Source organism: Prionailurus viverrinus, chromosome A2, assembly GCF_022837055.1.
Source record: "Prionailurus viverrinus isolate Anna chromosome A2, UM_Priviv_1.0, whole genome shotgun sequence".
Taxonomy (NCBI): domain Eukaryota; kingdom Metazoa; phylum Chordata; class Mammalia; order Carnivora; family Felidae; genus Prionailurus; species Prionailurus viverrinus.
The window spans coordinates 31,016,898-31,035,836 of NC_062562.1; the positions used below are offsets into that span (position 1 = coordinate 31,016,898).

Below are 18,939 nucleotides of genomic sequence, written 5' to 3' on the forward strand. Positions count from 1 at the left end.
GACGTTTTGTTACAAAAGGTACTGTCTGTGCTTTTCTAACATTGGTAGACCTGGGATAAGCATAGTGATAAAAGATAAATGGAAGCACATTAAAATTTTTAAGAGTGTATTTGAGCACATATGATTGAAATTGGGTGCCTTTATCAAACTTAAAGTGGCTAAGAGGGCTCCGCCTACCTGGGACTAGGAGGGAGGTTCTCCAGAGAAGACAGGGATGCAAAGCAAGGAAATTATCTGATTGGCTGTAGCTTAAGGGTTGCTTTATTTGAGAAAGCCTAGTTACCTATTGATGATTGGTTGGTTTTAAGGGTCATCTTCTCAATACTAAGGCAATGTCTTTGGCTTAGGCTTCGGTTTGCTTAGGTAGGCTACAAAGGTATTAGAGACACCTCAGTGTAATGGCTTTCTTTAATTGCTTTAACAATACGGAATCTCACGTAATCATCACCTTAATTCCACCACGTAGGCATTTGTCATCTACAGTTTGCAGATGACAAATGGAGGAAAAACAACATGGTCAGGGTCATCTGGAAGGAACATGAGTCAATCTTGTCCTTCTGCCTCCATGCCCTTGTCACTATCTTATACTACTTTTGACACCTGCCCATGAAATGCCCAACCTTTCTTTCTCCTTAAAAGAGCCCAGCTGGGCTGGTTCCAGCAGGGTGATCTCAGAGCAGCAAAATTCTGGATCTGAGGACAATGAATCGCACATCTTATTATTATTTTTTTAAGTTTTATTTATTTATTTTGAGAGAGAGAGAGAGTGAGGTGGGGACGGGCAGAGAGAAAGGGGGAGAGAGGATCTAAAACAGACTCTGTGCTGACAGCAGAGAGAGCCCAAAGCAGGGCTTGAACTCACAAGCCATGGGCACATGACCTAAGCCAAAGTTGGACTCTTAACTGACTCAGCCACTCAGGTGCCCCTGAATCTCACATCTTAACCAGTGACCACCCCCATATCAAGGGGGAAGACTCCATTGCCAAGTCTCTGGTCCTGTGGCTCCCCTATTATGGAGCTCCTGTATTTCACCCATGTGAACCTTCTCACACCACCCCTCCGAAATTTCTAAAACGGGCAGTCAAACGGCACCCACTCCCCTCAGGCAGTATCTTGCTTTCCCTTCACTGATCCAGCTCATGTATCTTCAGCACCTGAAAGGTTTCCTTAAGAGCTTGAGGAGGTAGAGGAGGCTTTTCAAAGAGCACCAGAGCCAAAGAGCAGTGCCGAAAGTGATGATCAGCACCAGAAGGCTCTATGGCCAAGAGGAGGGGCAGGGAGAACACAGGTGGACTGCATGTCCACCTTTCTTTCTTTAAAACCCTCCACCACCATGCCCTGAGCATGCTACAGGAGATGAAGAGAACACACGAACCCAGACTCTTCAACTCAGTGAGGTCCCAGGGAGCATTCAGGGGGACTGCATGCATGTTGCTGAAGAACCCTCAAACCCAAGGAGATGACCATTCACCACCCCCTTTAAACAGCCCTGGGATGAACCCATGGTCCAAATTCCTTTTTCTAAAGGGCTCATTTTAAAATAGAAATCCATGGGGTGTCTGGGTGGCTCAGTCGGTTAAGTGTCCGACTTCAGCTCAGGTCATGATCTCACGGTTCATGAGTTCGAGCCCTGTGTCGGGCTCTGGGCTGACAGCTCAGAGCCTGGAGCCTGCTTCAGTTTCTGTGTCTCCCTTTCTCTCTGCTCTCCCCTGCTCACACACTCTCTCTCTCAAAAATAAAATAAACATTAAAAATAAATTAAAAAAATAAAATAGAAATCCATCATGTCTTTCCTTTGCTTAAATCCTTCAAATGACTCCCCATCTCCTTCCAATGGCTTATACCACTGGCCCTCCATGAACTCACTTCGCCTACTACTTCTCTCCCTTTGCTCCCTCTGCCATGCCACAATGGCCAACTCTGCTGTTCCTTGAGCAGAACAGAAATGCTCCTGCCAAGGGGCACCTGGGTGGCTCAGTTTTTTGAGCGTTTGGTGACTCTTGGTTTCAGCTCAGGTCATGATCTCGCAGTTTCGTGAGCTTAAGCCCTGTGTTGGGCTCTGTGCTGATGGCATGAAGCCTGCCTGGGTTCTTGGTCTCCCTCATTCTCTCTGCCCCTCCCCCACTCGTGCTGTCTCTCTCTCTCAAAATACATAAACATTAAAAAAAAAAAAAAGAGGGGCGCCTGGATAGCTCAGTCGGTTAAACGTCCGACTTCAGCTCAGGTCACGATCTCGCGGTCCGTGAGTTCGAGCCCCGCGTCGGGCTCTGGGCTGATGGCTCGCTCAGAGCCTGGAGCCTGCTTCTAATTCTGTGTCTCCCTCTCTCTCTGTCCCTCCCCTGTTCATGCTCTGTCTCTCTCTGTCTCAAAAATAAATAAACGTTAAAAAAAAATTAAAGAAAAAAAAGAAACGCCTCAAAGCCTGTGAGATGCCTGTTCCCTCCACCCACTGAGATCTGCAGTACCCCCTCCCGCAGTTCCTGGGAACCTCTGCTCAGAAACCGCCTTCTAAGAGGCGCCTTGAGCAGCCACTTTTCTGAAAATCGCAACCTCCTCAGACTCGCAGTGTTTGGAGCCTCCTTTCCCGCTGTGTTTTTTCTTCTTTATTTTATTGTTTGACTTCTTCCCCTAGAACCGAACGCCACACAAGGGCAAAATCAAGCTCTCAAGTCTTTTGTTTGCTGCTGTATCCCTGAGAGCTAGACTTGCGCATGACGCACAGTAGGCACTCAATAAAAGAACTGGTGAACAAACAAACACGTGCAAGGAGGTCAGAGCAATCCCTCCTCCCTCCCTGGAATCCAGGCTCACCTGCTCACAAATAGCTCCTGTCATCGTGACTGGGAAGGGTCTGACATTCCCTCGGCCCAAGTTTTCCCGTTTCCTCTGGTTGCTGAAGAGCTTTAGCTCCCTCTTCTCTTCCTCATCCAGGGAGTTGCAATATCGAACCTGAACAGACACAGAGAGCGGCAGAGTGGATGTCGCCCTTGCTCCATGGGATTTCTGAAGCCCATGCCCCGGAGTTTTCTTCGGTAAACACGCTCCCATTCCGTTGTACTGCTCTGGTCTGCACGGTCCCACCAGCAGGCTCGGGGCTGTTTAAAGGGAGTCTCTACCTAAGATGGCGGACAGCCAACACAGCTTACGAGAGGCGCCAAACTCCGGAGCCCACGTCATAAGCAGGCTAAAGGTTCTGGAACTGTTCCTCATCCCTACCACCCTGCTCTAAGCCACACTAAGGTTCACATCATGCGGGATAGCTCTGGTGCTGGTCAAAATCGGGGACGTTTTCCTTCTTTAAAAATGAGGTGGCTCTTCAAATGGATGGCAGGGTCCAGATATGTTCACCTCCACGTGCCCACGTGAGTGATCCTTGACACCAATGGACGGCTCCATGCTAGCAAGCCAGAGCAGCTCTCAACTTCTGTTCTCCCATCTTATTTTGCCAAAACGGACAACCAAAGCCTTGAGGCTAAGGAGTTGGACCAGAGCTATGGTTGCTGCTTCATGGAAGTCCCTGCATGTTTATCCGTGTACAGGAGGGAAAAGGGCTGCCCACTGGGCTATGGCTAACACATCAACTTGCATAAGATATTTTCCTTCTCATTAAATACACAACCTCGGAGAAGTAAGCAAGGGACACTCGGAGACACTCAAATCCAGCACTCCCCAGGCTCTCCCCTTACGAACTCACACAATGGGAATTCTGCCATGGTCCTGAACTATTATTTACTTAACGCTGGTTTTAAAACGGACTCACTTTTTAAAAACTTGAATACATTTAAAAAATTACAGTATATTACGACTATAAGTCGCAAGTCCCTATCACCTACCAAAATCAGATGGTAACCATAAAACTAAACAGTGTAAAAATGAAACCGTGTTGCGGGATTCTAGCCACTTCTGCTTGTGGGAGACCCTAAAGCAGAGATTCGTAAAGTGTAACCACGTTACAAGTGGTTACTTGGTTACTCACAAGTAAGGACTGGCACGAGCTGGAGAGGTGTGAGGAAACAGATAGTCCAGAATGAAATTCCCCGGTGCTTACGCAACCGCTCAGTCACGAGGAGTGGAGCACACTTTAAGTGGGAGGGATTCTCTCCTTACATGGTTCACTTTTCGTTCACTGCCATGTCTGTGTGTCACCTAAAGTTGTGTGTCTGCCACACTTTGGGCAACATGGATCTAATCCCGCCTCCCTGTCTGACTTTTGAGAAATGTGAACATCAAGAAAGGTAGGTGAGATGCTCAGATGATATGTGACACAGGGGTTAGAGGGAAACTTCTGAACCAGGACAGTCGCATCCCAATTGGAAAACCAGTGCCTCTGTATGTATCTCAACTGTTTCATCGGGGCATATGACAGAATGATCAAACATTGATTTGAGAATCACTCTTTGTCCTCCAAAGGGCCATGTCAAATGGGCGAAATCTGCCCACGGGGTCATGAGTAAGGAAATCTCACCAACAGGAAGAAGGAATTTGAATGGCCTCTTTTCATGAAACCACAGTTAACTGTAAATGGAATAAATCATTAACAGCAGAGAACAGAGAACCTTGCTCTATCAAGTAAAAAAGAGTTTAAAAAAAAAAAAAAAAAAGTCCTCATGTGGATGTCCCTGAGGACACTGCCGTGACCCGAACAGCCCAGAATATATGGTGACACAGCTGACATTTTATGGATGTGCTTTTAAAGAAAGGCACACCCTCTCCTGCTTGTAAAAACCCGCATTTTCACTTCCAAATTAGTTAGCTGGGCATCGGGTTACAGTGCTCGCTCTCAGCTTTAAAAGAGGAAACACTGGGGGCGCCTGGGTGGCGCAGTCGGTTAAGCGTCCGACTTCAGCCAGGTCACGATCTCGCGGTCCGGGAGTTCGAGCCCCGCGTCAGGCTCTGGGCTGATGGCTCAGAGCCTGGAGCCTGTTTCCGATTCTGTGTCTCCCTCTCTCTCTCTGCCCCTCCCCCGTTCATGCTCTGTCTCTCTCTGTCCCAAAAATAAATAAACGTTGAAAAAAAAAGAGGAAACACTGCTTGTATTTGTTTTATGAAGTCCAAACGAGCAGCAGGAAAATGGCTCTCTTTCTAGGGACGTGCTTCAATTTTTTAAGCTTTTGCTTCACTTACTCAAATTTATTTTTCTGGCATCTGAATTATCCCATTTGATCTGAATGTGGCAATATAAATAATAAAATAGTACCTACTCCTTTCCCTGGAGATCCGGCTTGTGGGTGGGAGCCGTCGGTAGAAAGCTGGGGTCCACCCAGCTCTCTTAAGGGGTTATTTCTCCTTTCAATTTAAATTTATGTTTTTGTTTCGCATGCAATCAGAGTTAGGTGGATAAGTCCATTCTAGAGGAGGACTGTTTTTAAAAACCAGATACTTAAAAATTAATTTCTAGTTTATAAACCTAAACCCCTCAAGCAGGATGATCTTTTAAAGACGCATTCACGTATTTCCCTTTATGGGCCATCTGACTTCGGAGATAAGAAATGCCTGCTTACAGTGCCTACTGTCTAGGTCCAGAAAAAAAAAAAAAAAAAACCAACGGCCTGCAAGCCATTCTTCCACGTGTATAAACGGTGACCCGGCAAGATGGCCTTTAAACGACAAAAACACAGACGTTCGAGAGCTGCAGATCTGGACATGTGACTTCTAAGGCAGCATAATGTGGAAAACTTGCACACTCGTTTAACATGAAACGATGCTGAAGATTCCAGAGAATCACAGGGTTTTTGCAGGGCTTGAACTGGCCCAGGGAACTGCAATCAGCTAAGGGACTCTGGCAACTAGCTCATTCTTCTTCAGTGAAAACCTGGACTTGAGCTTTTAACTTTTAAGGCTCCCTGGTTACCCCAAACTAGCTAGCAGCACCAGGCAGAGAGGCAAGTCCAGTCCATAATGAGATCTGCCTTTCGAGAATTCTCTCCAGAAAGTGTCGGGCAGTTTCTCTTGGCCCTAATTAAGGAAGCTAAAGCCTAAAACGAATGCACGGGAGTTTTTCTTTGGAGAGCTCACGGATCACAGCATTCTGATTATGAAGAAGGTGACAGTGCACAGAAGCTTCCGCGCACAGTCTTCCTAAGGCCCCGCTAGCCCCTTACCTCATTGTCATGTGGCGGCAGCTGGTGTAATAGCTGCTTGATCCGAAGTTTCTCTCCAGGACTGTTGACATAAGGAACCTTCTCTTCTGGGAGACAGCTGTAGTACTGGTGAACCTGAGGGATGGAGAGCACAGGGATCACTTGACATGCCCATTACTCAAACCACCTGCCCATTCCCACTCCCCGGGAGGGTCATTCCTGCAGCGGGACACCGTCTACTCTTCCACTCCCCCTTCTCTCCACCCTTCCGAGACTCAACGGCATATGCGTTTCTCACTGCAAGCAGACGGACTCATCCTTGAAGAGGCAGTGGGGCAAATCACCCCTCCTGGGGTTTTCCCTCTCTTGCAGGGGGGAGAACAAAGCCATCACGCCTTCTAGAAGAAGAGAAGTCGGCAGATAGGCTGGTAGGGCTTTGTCGTCAGGCTCCCCCCCGAGACAGAGAGAGAGAGAGAGAGAGAGAGAGAGAGAGCAACTTTACCATTTTCCCTGTGAGTCTCCGGCATGCTCCGTGCCTCCCTAGCCAAAGGGATGTGTCAGTGCCTGCCTCACACTGGAGCCAGAGCCAGACTCTGGCACTGGGTGAGCTGCTGGGTCCCTCAGCCTCCACCTACATGAAAAGCCCTCTAGGTTTTGAGCTCTTTGTAAGGGCAGGTAGCAGCTCACATCTGTCGGAAAACAGAGTCACTAAATCTGGGATACTGAGTATGTAATTAAAAATTGTCATTAACATGAGTATTTTTGCACATCCTAGAATGCTCCTCTTTAAAACTGTTAGGACATATTCTTGTACTTTTTGAGGCTCATTCAACTCTAACAAAGACTTGAGAAAGCACCTAGATTTGCCTGGGGAAAACAAAACAGACATTCTACCATCCAGCTGTATGCAAAGCTAGGGTAAGAAAAAATCGGCCAAAACGGAAGGTATGTTATTATATAGGAGAAGCCAAAAACAAAACAAAACAAAAAACTCACAAGCTCAGATGACATCATGGAAAATTCTTTTCAACTATCTCTTAGCATCACGACCAGCTCTTGCAAAACAAGGTATTCATTCAACAAGACAGAGAAGACAGAAGACTTGTGGCTCTGAATTCATCATATTTGTTGCACTTCACAAACTTGGTCTAATTCCTTTGAGTTCAGGGAGCCCTGGACGTGAACATTTGTTTTGGGAATGCTGGGGCAAAGAGTTAAAAATCTCTGTCTACTTTGATCTCCAGAAACTAAACCATAACTGTTAAAGCGTGAGGGGTGGGGGTGGGTGGAAATAAGGCTTTGCAGGGACAAGGTCTCACCAAAATGCGAAAGCCACCCTTATTTTCATAAAAAATGGTTGCAACCATTCACCATCATGTGTGGCTACCACAGTCTTCAGCAAACCTCAAAGTCAACCATATAGACTGCTCGTCACAGACTAGGTGGTTTCTCAAGACAGGGCCCTGCAACGCCTCGCCAGAGGGACTTGGCGGGAAGCCACGTCCTGGATGAGAAGGAAGGGCTCTGGGTTTTGAAAGCAGCCCACAGGTTATCAGCATTCTCTCGGAGAAGAAATGAAAGCCCAGATCACGAGTTAGTTTGGGATTAGAAGCTGGCCACGGGCCCATCAGAGACTGGCACGCCATTTTGCGCTCAGAGGAATCCGGGCACCATACACTATAGCAGGTTAAGTGCAGGCAGAAAACAGAGCACTGTGTCTTAGGGAATGGGCCTTACGTCCCACGCCGAGAGACTGCTTGGAGCAAAGCCTTGCCTCAGTATCCCTCCGACATTTTCACAACTCCTACCCTAGGGACAGAACCTTAGGACAGATGCTAATAAGAAAGGAATCACTGCAGACGCTTGATAACAGTCCAATTTGAGCTTGATGGAGCCTCTCCTTTCTCAGATACGTCTCTTCACTGCCCAGAGCACAGGTATCCCTGAGAGCCCCTGTGACTGCGACACCTTGAGCCAAGCCTTTGCTGATACTGTCCAGGGCTGACCCCAGTTGGGACCTTCTCTGCCTCTTCTGCAGCTTGGCCAGGGAGACCAGAACCCCCACGCATGGCTCTGTCACTTTCCATCTCCGTGCTCCTGAGTGAGCTCCATAACCTCTAAGAATCCTCATCGTAGGACCACGGCAATTAAATGAGGCGAAGGCTGGGTACCTGGCCCTCAAAACAATAAACATGAATGCACAGTGGTGAGTCTATTATCCAGCCCGCATGCTCCAAAGGGAACAATCCGGATTTTCCTGGCCTCTCTTTTCCATTTTGAGAGATACAGCAACACTGTCAACTTGCAGAGTGAGACCACACCCTGAGGCCCCCACCCATCTTAGTCTAAGAAAGAAGGCTACAAGGGAGAAAGATGATATTTAAGCTGGTCTGATTTCAGAGGGAAAAAAAAAGTGCAAATTACTGTAATGATGTGCTGTTGTCTCGAGAAACCCAGTGGTGTAGGAGGGCCTCATGAGGAAATGGAACCTGTACCTGGAAGGTGTCTGGTGAGGGATTCTCATCTCTCTATGCCCAGTGTCCTCTGATCCCTGCCCTAGTTTCCTTCCCTTCTGCCTGTTGGCTTCTCGAAGTTTAAGGTTTCCCATAGCACCCGAATTTACACAACCTCACTTCAGATCTGTCCCAGAATGACTCACTTTGCTCAATTTCGAAATCGCCAGAGAAGGACCCTGCTTACCCCATCTTGTGCCAGGTCTACACCTGCAGACTGGAATGGAGAAGTTCCACCCTGTTTTAAGACTGGAGATAAAGGAGTCCCAACACGACAGGGCTGGGCAGAAGCAGAGGCGGCCATGACTGGAGAACTCCAGAGACAGTTAGCTAAATAAATACCTTGACGTGCTGACGGCCATCCTAAAGACTTAGAATTCCAAAGTCAACAGAGGCAGTGACTACTCTTAAGAACATAGCTCCATCTTCCCTGGCTGGGCATCTTGTGTTGTCGTTTAGGTTTCAAGCCCACTGATCACCATTGCTGAAAACGTGTCCTTTCCACCAGCATTCAGTAACTCCATGAATACAGGATGCATGAACAATAGTTTCTCAGAAGGCAGTCAACCATTTGGTGGACGACTTAAAAACTTACCTCGTGAAATGCACCATTATGAAAACCAAGTCAGCTAATGAGTTCATTGGTAAATTAACAACCTTCCAAAGCATCCCCGTGTCACACGGTAGGCACTTTGGCTTGCTCTGAGGAAGGGGAATGAGTTGGTCCTTCAACCCCTTCCAGTGGTCCTGCCGCTGCTTGGCTGGTTGTCCCCTCCTGGTGTTCAAGGGCTGGCCTTTGCAAGCTCTTCCTCGAGCAAAGGGACGGGAATGATGGAGAAACTCCTCTCTTCAATTCCCACTCTGTCTCTGGCTGAACACAGAACTGCTGCATTGGAGTTTCCCCTGGCATCCTCCAAAATAAAACTACCGTGTAGCCCAAAACAAACACTAAGCAAACCAATGGTAAGGGGGAAATATTTAGTATACTTTCTGGCAGTACAAAAATTAAATTTGGTACCACCCCTGAAAATACTGCAGACTGCTCATTTTCATCCAACCATGTTTCCCTAATTTTCACAAGTAATCAAGTCCAATAGAATTTTGTCAAGGATGACCATTTCCAAGCTATTACCTGGTATGGTGATAACGTTTTCCTCCTGTGTATCTGGAGCATCACTCTCCGAAAGCAGGACTATGGAATGTGCTAGAAACTTTGTTCCATTTACTCATCGCTCAGGTAGGGGTGCCCTGTGCTACTGCCCTGGGTTGAGGTGTATGAGGTACACTTCCCCCAAATAAAAGCATTTTGAACACAATCAGCTGGCCCGTGACAAAGAAATTGCTGAAGGCCTTTGTTTAAGGTGTCACTCCCAGCAGTGAGGTTTGGCAATAATTTCAGTGTCTGTCAAGATGGATTGTAAGAGCTTTAGTCAGTGTGCAAATAAAATCTACAAAGCAAGGCCTCACCCAGTTTGAAAGACTGGGTTTGTTAGAAGCAACTGCACATTTCACAGCATTTCTGCCTGGGCAGAGACGGAAGGCAGGGAGTCAAATGACTCCCCGTTGGAAAGAAAAGTGTGCTAATTAAAGAAAGACAAAGCATGCAAAGTGCTTAATTTAGAGCAGTGGTTCTCAAATTTTAGCTGGCATCAGAACCACCTGGAAGGCTTATTAAAACACACATTTCTAATTCGGCAGGACTGGGGTGGGGCCCGATGGTTTCCATTTGTATATAACCCCTCCTTATGGGATGCCCCTGCTGGTGGGCCTGGGAGAATATTTTGAGAGTTTTAGAGTCATGCAACTGTTCTCCCTCAACGGCCAACCCCACGAGGCTGCCAGGTAAATGTTAATATTCCTCTGCTCTCCAGGACATCCAGGAGGCTCAGAAGACGGGAAGGAACTTGTTCAGTATCACCTAATTTTGCAGGCGTCTCTTGCTATACCCACATACATATATGTTTAAGAAGGGGGATACCACCAGCTCTGGCAAGGATGAGAAATTCTAAGGGCAAAGCGCTCCTTTTTTGGGGCAGGTCATTTTCCATATCAAAAGCATCCATGTTTTTTTTTTTTAAGAATGGGAACCCAACAAAGAAGTGAGATATTCTTGGTTGATCTCAGATTCAACTGTCCTTTACCATCTCAATGAAGGAAAGGGTCAGTGAATATATTTATGTATTTAGTGGCTCTGATGGGCAAAGTGTTGTTGCATACAATATCTCATGGACCCTCCCCACACCCTGGAGGTTGGTACATTGTATTCACTAGACCGAGCATCACACAGCTAAAAAGTGGAAAAGTCATTTTTGGACTTGGCTTCCTCATCCTCTCCCTTTTTTTTTTTTTTTTTTTTTTGTGGATTCTTGGCCTTCTTTATCAAGGAAAAAAGACAGTGGCAGATGGATGCAAAGGAACAGAAAAAACCTAGATATAGTAGATTCCCAGTATGTATGACTGACCACATATATGATGAACACATTTTCCTTTCGTGTTCTTCATAAGATAACCAAAATATGGTCCAAAATGAACAGGCAGTAGTTAAAAAATGATATACCCCAAATTAAACTGTCTTTCCACAACCCCATGGAATGATGGTATAAGGGAGTATGGCAGAGATGGCCATCTACCCATATCCTTTTTCCTTTTCTTCCTTAATAAGAATGCCAAAATTTTACTTAAAGCATCAATATGCCCAACTTAGAATAATATTTTTGCAACTCCCTAGTAACTATGAATGGGCATGCAAATAAATTCTGGCCAATGACACATAGCATGTGACTCCTAGGAGAGTTCTTTCAAAGGAGGCCAAGCAGTTGGCAAAACCCTTTTTGGCCTTTTCCCCCTTCTTTATCGTTTCCTGTCTGGAATGTAACAACAATGGCTACAGCTCCGGCAGCCATTTTGTACCATGAAGTTCTTTATTATACCACGGAACACCATAACAGCTCTGGATTGCCTCTCTCTGAACTTACTTTATCAATGAGAGAAATAAATTACTTCTTTATTTGCAGTCTCAGTTAGGAATGGACGGCAATTTCTAAATGATACAGCACTGGTTCTCAGAGTTAGCATACTGCAGAATCACGGGAAGCCCTCATTCAACATTATCCCCATTTTTATTCTTCTGGGTCTGAAAAAAAAAAAGCCCAGAATTCTTAATAAACACCTGACACCACATCAGGAGATACACCAGCTTAAGAGGAAGGCAGATGTGACTCCACAAGGTGAAGGCAAAATCTCCTGACGTGTAATCTCTGATGTGGGCTGACATACTTGAAAGGCTTTATAAAAGCCCATCTTAACCCAGAGACTAACTGGAAGATTGGACCTTATTTCATATTTTCCCTTTCCTGCAGTTTGAGAAGCTTGGAACCTCAGTTAATCTACCTCAATTCAGGGAGGCAATATCTAGAAAATGCCCGAGGTCTCAGAAGGCAGGTGCCACGGAGAAGGGAAAGATGTTGCTTGAATCTGCGGCACGTGAGATTTTTATGAAAAGTGCACCCGAGTTCTGAAATGGAGACCTGGAGAACAACTGGGGAACATCACAGCTATAAGCAAGTGGTGATGGGCTGCTTTTAAGGGCCATTTGTTCACTGTGCCCCCACTTGCCAGAATTTCATTACCCAAGCAAGAGGAGAAAAGTGGTGTTGAGTGGCATCTAAGAGGTAAAATTGTACCAAGTTTGGCTCCTCTCCTTTTCTCTTAGAGACCCACATTATAATTTTAATTGGTTTACTCAGGAAGTAATGTAGGAAATAACAGTCTAATATCGAATGCCTACACAGTACCTCCATCATGCTTCAAGTCCCATAGGATTAGGATCAAAAATCAGGAATTAAAGCTCATTTGAGGCATTTTCAAAGAAGGGTATTTCAAAGGCTGCCCCCCTTTTTTTCTTCTCCCAATGAGACGAAACATAAAATCATGTCTGATGTAGGTTCAAACATATCCAGAAGCCAGTCGCTTTCCCCCACCCCTATAGGACCGTCCAGCCACAACTAAGTGCTCACTCGAATTGCTGCCATGGCTGCTTCTGGACTCTGGCTTTCACCTTTGCTCCTCTGCAGGTGATTCTCTATTCAGCAGCAAGAATAACCCTATCTGAGCATTAACCAGGTCATGTCAGTGTTCTTTTCAAAACGTTTCATGACTTCCCATTCCTCTCTGATTCAAAGCCAGTCTTCACTATAAAGATTATGATCATGCCTCCTTAACACTGGCTGATCATATTGCTTACTATATTCCTGGGGTCCAGTTCCACTCCCATGGCCTCCTTGATATTCCTCTCACCTCAGGGCCTTTGCACTAGCTATTCCCTTTGCCAGGAACATTCCTCCCCCTAGATATTTATGTGACGCCCATCCGCACTTCCTCCAGTCTTTGCTCAAAGGTCACCTCATCAGAGAGGTCTTCCCGATCAGAGAGGACTACTCTAATAAATCAGCACCCCCACCTCTTAGTCTTGAGACTAGTGCTTCTCGACTGGGGCTAATGTTGACCCCCAGGGGTTATTTAGCAATGTCTGGAGACATTTATGGCTGTCCCAGCTGGAGTGTGTGTGCGTGTGCAAACGTGGCAGGCTAGTGGCACACGGCTGGAGGGCGGGGATGCTGCTAAAACTCCTACAGTACAAAAGAGGGCCTCCACGGCGAAGAAAAATCTGGATTGAAATGTCAGTAGTGCTGAAAGTGGTAAACCCTTAACTTGCTTTTCTTCAGAGAACTTACCATTTGCTGATGCATACTTTACTAGTTCATTTTCTCTCTCTTCCCTCTAGAACGCGAATACCCGGGATTTGGCTCACGATACACCCCCAGAGGAGTATCTTGTACCTAGCAGGTACTCAGCACCTGTTTGCTGAGGGAATGCACGCTGTACATCCTCCTGCCTTTCCGGTTTATCGAAGGACTGGGAGAGACATGGAGCAAGAGAACACACAGGTGAGGTTTCCGGAGGGGCCCCGAGTAAAACTCTTAGAGCTTCCCTTTCGCCCCATCAAAGCACTTCCTTAGTCCCTGATGATTCCTGGGGTGGGGGGGATGGGGAAGAGGCTCAAAGGAAGAATGGAATAACTGCCAAGGGACTGTTTCTTTAAGAGGAAGGGGCCAAACCAACACCCATTTGCATGTGAAGTCAGAGATTTTCTTTCAAGCTGAATCGACTTTGTTCAAATTAAAGAAAATAATCACATTACGTCCTCCAGCAGCTCCTATAATCCCAAGTCACATGACTTGTTCTGCTTCTAGGCCTGCTAGCTCCACACACCCGCTCTCTTCCCAAACCTTTAAGCTCTTAAAATCTTTTACTTACAGTATTAAACTTCACTGTTTAGTTAGAAAATACTTTTCATTTAGTTTGGAGCATTACCTGACAGTTACTTTATCCTGTCTTAAAGAAGAGGCCCCAGAAATGAAAGACCCTGGGGTTTAAACACGTCCCCTTTAAACTGCAACTACATGAAGACTCCCCTACCCCAGTTTTACCAAAACATTCTTTGAAGAATGTCTACACATTTGCATACAGGCTAAAAATTCCCCAACAGTTGCTTACTTATTTTTTTGGTAACAGTTTCAATATTGCCTTTAGACAAAATATACCCATACATATGTAAGGAAAAAGCAGGACGGTAGTTTCCTATAGTGCTTGTTTGGGTCCTGCAGTCACACTGTTTGGGTCTAAATACCGGATTGAACACTCCCCATCTGTACAGAGTTGGGCAAGTTACTTTATCTCTTATAAAGTCAATATGCCCATCTGTAAAATGGGGACGATAATATTTACCTTAATGTATTGCAGTGAGGCTCAAATGATATAATGCGACTAGTACAGAGGCAAGGTGCAGGGAAGGCTCTATTTCTTAGCTTTGAAGCAATTGAATGCGTAAGTGATAGATGTCTGTGTTATGTTGCGGACTGAATCGTGTCTCCCCCTCCCACCCCCACACCACTCATATGGTAAACCCCTTAACCGCCAATGTGATTGTATTTGGAGGCAGAGACTTTAAAGAGATGATTCCAATTAATTGAGGTCAGAGTGTGGGGCTGTCATCAGAAAGAACCGATGCCCTTATAAGAAGAGGAGGAGACATCCAGAGTGTACATGCACAGAGAAAAGGCCATGCGAAGACATACCCAGAAGGCAATCATCTGGAGGCCAAGAAGAGAGGTCTCACCAGAAACCAACCCTGCCAGGACCCTGATCTTGGATTTCCTGCCTCCAAGACTGTCCAGGAATAATGTCTGCTGTTTAAGCCACCCAGTCCGTGGTATTCTATTATGGAAGCCCCAGCAGAGTAGACAAGACAGTCTACTATATGCAAGGAACTGTTCAGAGCTTTTGCGGAAAGGACACGTATACAAATAAGAAACTCCCCCTGGATGAATGAAGTTATATACGAGTTACAAGAAAAGTATGTAAGTAACCATAAAGCAAAGTCAAAATAATGCCAGAGCCATCAGAGGCAGACGAAAACACTACTAAGTGTCAAAGAACAAGAAATCAAATCCATAAATGTGTACCCCTGCCAATTTCCACGGTGGAAACAATGCTGGGGTGGATGATTTTGAGCTACCTGTAGGGCTGGGAAGAGATGCACAGCAGTATAACAGATAAAATAAACCCAAAAGCATAGATAATGGTGAAACACAGGAAAGTAATTATGAAGTGATAAGTTCTCAGTATCTATTAGCTTTGTTTTTAATATAAGTTTATACAATTAAGTTTTAAAAATGGCTCAATTTGGGGCACATGTGTGGCTCGGTTGGTTAAGTATCTGACTCTTGATTTCAGCTTAGGTCATGATCTCAGTTTGTGAGATCGAGCCCTACATTAGGCTCTGCACTGACAACACAGAGCCTGCTTGGGATTCTGTCTCTCCCTTTCCCCTGCTCTCCCTCTTTCTCAAAATATATAAGTAAACTTAAAAAAAAAAATAGAAAAATACAATTAAAAAAGAGATTTTATTTTATTTTTTAATTTTTTTTTTTAATGTTTATTTATTTTTGAGACAGAGAGAGACAGAGCACGAATGGGGGAGCGGCAGAGAGAGGGAGACACAGAACCGGAAGCAGGCTCCAGGCTCTGAGCCATCAGCCCGGAGCCCCACGCGGGGCTCGAACTCACGGACGGTGAGATAGTGACCTGAGCTGAAGTCAGGTGCTTAACCGACTGAGCCACCCAGGCGCCCCAAAAAAGATATTTTAAAAAAATGGCTGGATTTAACAATCGGCTTATAGAATTCCTGAGAACTGACCAACTAGATCTCGTGAGGTCAGCCACTTCCATCACACCACTGTCAGAAACTTACGTTGTCAGTTTCTTTGGCAAACTCTCTTTAAAAAGGTAAACAGTAGAAGGCCTGTAAACACCATGCTAGCTCTTTGATGGTTCTGGCAAATAGCACATTGGGCCAAGTCATCTACCTTAGCTGATACATACTTCGAAACATTTACAGTTCTCACTCTCTTAGTCCTTTCCACATTCCTTCCATGCATGTACCAACATTTTTGCCCTCCCTTTGTATATCTTTTCTTTTGCTCCCTTCTTGTTTCCTTTAAAAAAGTTTTTTTTTTTTAAGTGTTTATTTATTTTTGAGAGAGGGAGAGGCAGAGTGTGAACAGCAGAGGAGCTGAGAGATAGGGAGACGGAATCATAAGCAGGCTCTGGGCTCCGAGCTGTCAGCACAGAGCCCGACGCGGGGCTCGAACTCACAAGCCGCGAGATCATGACCTGAGCCGTAGTTGCATGCCGAACTGAGTGAGCCACCCAGGTGCCCCGGGAACCCATTTAAAAATACAGGTTGGTGATCTTTATTTGGAATCAGTTCATTTAAGGCAGTTTTATTTCTGCACATTAAATGATGGTTGTGAGCCCACAAAAAAGTAGGAAAACTAAGGGGCTTCATATATATTACGAAACAAGTATTTCTGACCGCCATGGCTACCCTCAGCCCGAGTTACACTGCCCACTCCATTAAGTTTCAAATGTGTTATGGACAGAATTGCAAGTATTTAGTCTTCCCCGTTCTGAGAGGCCAAAAGATCAGTGAAGGTTGGCCTGTAGGTTCAAGGTTAGATATGGTCATAAAACTCATGGTCAATACTATGCTAGTTTAGAAAAAAGATGGGGAAAAAAAAGGTTTGGTTAGGATGAGCTAGAATATGCCACTGTAACAAACCACAAAATATTACTGGCTCTGCACCACAGTCATTTTGTAATTAGAAAAACATTTTTCTTGGGGCCCCTGAATGGCTCAGTCAGTTAAGCGTCTGACTTCAGCTCAGGTCATGATCTCATGGTTTCTGAGTTCAGGCCCCACATCAGGCTCTGCGCTGATAACGCAGAGCCTGCTTGGGATTCTCTCGCTCTCTCTCCCTCTCTCTCTGCTCCTCCCCCACTTGGACTTTCTCTCTCAAGATAAATCAATAAACCTAAAAAATTTTTTTTCTTAATGCTCTTATTGTGGTAAAGCACATTTAAGATTTGCCATTTTAATTATCTTAAAGTGTGTAATTCAGTGGCATTAAAAGCAATCGCAATGTTGTACAGCCACCACAGTAATCTACTACCTCAATGTTTTCATCATACTCAGCAGAAACTCTCTACCTTACATGAAGCAATCATTCCTTTTTTCTCCCTTCTTCCAGCCTCTTATAACCTCTCAACTACTTTCTGCCTCTATGAATATACCCAGTATGGATAATTCATCTAAGGGCAATCATGCAATATTTTTCTTTTCTGGTTTATTTCACTCAGCATAATTTTTCCAAGGTTCCACTCATGTTGTAGATCTATTGGACACCATTACTTTTTACGGCTGAATACTATTCCACTGCATGAATAGACCGCATTTTGTTTATTGATTCAACGAGTGATAAAACTCGGGTTGTTTTCACCCTTCGACTATTGTGAATCACGCTTCAATGTAAAGCATTTGTTTGAATCTCTGCCTCCAGTTCTTTGGGTATATACCTAGGAGGGGAGTTGCTAGATCATATATTTCATTTTCGTGAGGACCTGTCAAACTGTTTTCCACCCTGGCTGTAGTGTCTTCCATTTCCGCCAGCAATGTACGCGTACGAGGGCTCCCACTTCTTTACATCCTCACCAACACTTGTTATTTTCCATTTTCAAGAATTATAGCCATCCAGGGTACCCACATGGCTCAGGTGGTTGAGTATTCAACTCTTGATTTTAACTCAGGTCATGATCTCATGGGCTCATGAGATTGAGCTCCAAGCTGGGTTCTGCACTGACAGCGTAGAGCCTGGTTGGGATTCTCTCTCTCCCTCTCTCTCTGCCCTTCCCCCACTCTCAGAATAAATAAATAAGCCTAAAAAAAAATATAGCCATTCTAGTAGGTAGGAAATGGTATCTCCCTATGGTTTTGATTTGCATTTCCCTAATGACTAATGATGTTGAGCATCTTTTCAAGTGCTTATTGGCCATGTCTTTATCTCTTTTGGAAAAGTCTCTATATTCTGGTTCTTTGCCTATTTTTTAAATCGTTTTTGTTTCTGAGTTATAGGAGTTCTTTATACACTCTGTATATGAAACCCTTATCCATACCACAGTTTAATTTCTCACTCACACTAATTCTCTGACATGAGTAGGCAGAGTCCCAGGTAACTGAGGCTCTGTATTAATATGTGCCCCACAATGATGGCAGCAGAGAAAACAAAAGCCTGGAGCTGAACACCGGCAATTAAATGCTTTTAATGGGGCACCTGGGTAGCTCAGTCGGTTCAGCATCCGACTTTAGCTCACATCATGATCTCCCAGTCCGTTGAGTTCGAGCCCTGTGTTGGGCTCTGTGCTGATAGCTCAGAGCCTGGAGCCTCCTTCAGATTCTGTGTCTCCCTCCCCTGCTCATGCTCTGTCTCTGTATCTCAAAAATGAATGCTAAAAAAAAATTTTAAATGCTTTTATCTGGATGTGAACTATGTGACTTCTGTGTACATTTCATTGGTTAAGGCAAGTCACATGGTTGTGCTTAATTTGCACGGGCATAATTTGCATGTGCCTGGAAGAAACAGGAGTAAATCATTTGTTAACAACCCTACCACCCGATACAGCAGAGAAAGAATGGAATCATGTGTGAACAAAGTATTAGCTTTTGGAAAGGAAATCATGGTCAATTCTTGGTATTCACGGTAGTTAAATTCTATAAAGCAACAACACACTCTGAAGTAGTGAATAGTAAACCACTGTTTCTAGGGGAAATACAGGACTAGATTCCTGCCAGCTTCTGGTCACCACATTTTTATCAGTGGATCAATCTATGACCTTGTCTTAATGGTTTTAACTACGTATATATAGTTGATTCACTAACAGTGAATCC

General features: G+C 45.0%; 1 protein-coding gene across 6 annotated transcripts in view; it reads right to left on the reverse strand.

The window, feature by feature from the left end:
* Window positions 1-18,939, reverse strand: part of PRICKLE2 (prickle planar cell polarity protein 2) — a 325,723-nt gene that overhangs the window by 51,967 nt on the left and 254,817 nt on the right. For all 6 annotated transcript variants that reach the window (XM_047850085.1, XM_047850086.1, XM_047850084.1 and 3 more), the window contains 2 exons: window positions 6,103-6,216; window positions 2,813-2,950 (listed from right to left, as the gene is read on the reverse strand). In XM_047850085.1, coding sequence (XP_047706041.1) covers window positions 2,813-2,950; window positions 6,103-6,216 — 252 coding nt within the window. The remainder of the gene's footprint in view (window positions 1-2,812; window positions 2,951-6,102; window positions 6,217-18,939) is intronic.